This window comes from Eimeria mitis, genomic scaffold (genome assembly GCF_000499745.2).
Source record: "Eimeria mitis Houghton genomic scaffold, Emh_scaff95, whole genome shotgun sequence".
NCBI lineage: Eukaryota > Apicomplexa > Conoidasida > Eucoccidiorida > Eimeriidae > Eimeria > Eimeria mitis.
In genome coordinates, this window is record NW_013577015.1 from 29,810 (window position 1) to 30,203 (window position 394).

General features: G+C 49.5%; 1 protein-coding gene across 1 annotated transcript in view; it reads right to left on the reverse strand.

The window, feature by feature from the left end:
• The window catches only part of EMH_0073130 (uncharacterized protein), a gene marked incomplete at both ends in the record, with an annotated part of 3,828 nt that extends 3,434 nt beyond the window's left edge, over positions 1–394 (reverse strand). The window contains 2 exons of the mRNA XM_013502546.1: positions 43–86; positions 311–394. Coding sequence (XP_013358000.1) covers positions 43–86; positions 311–394 — 128 coding nt within the window. The remainder of the gene's footprint in view (positions 1–42; positions 87–310) is intronic.

Here is a 394-nt window from a genome sequence, read left to right on the forward strand (position 1 = left end):
AGTGTGGCATATGTTGCGTCTAAGGATGATGTTGAGGCTTACCGCAGCTGTCCTATTGTCCTGGGGCCAATGATGGTGGAGGCTACCTGCGAGCAGCAAGCAAGGGGCTTACATGCAAAGGGCTGCATGCAGCAGCAGGGCTGCATGCAGCAGCAGGGCTGCATGCAGCAGCAGGGCTGCATGCAGCAGCAGAAATATAGTGCAGTCAGGTGCGAGCCTGTTGCTGTTGTTTTTTTTTTTACAAAAAGAAGAAGAAGTTGGAGTGTTAGTGTAAGATAAAGAAATACTGGTTTTATTTATATAAACTTACAAAGGGCCGCGAGTACACCCAAGTAAGAGCGAGCTGAGCTGCAGTTAACCCATACTGACGCCCCGCCTTTATAAGCTCCCCCAT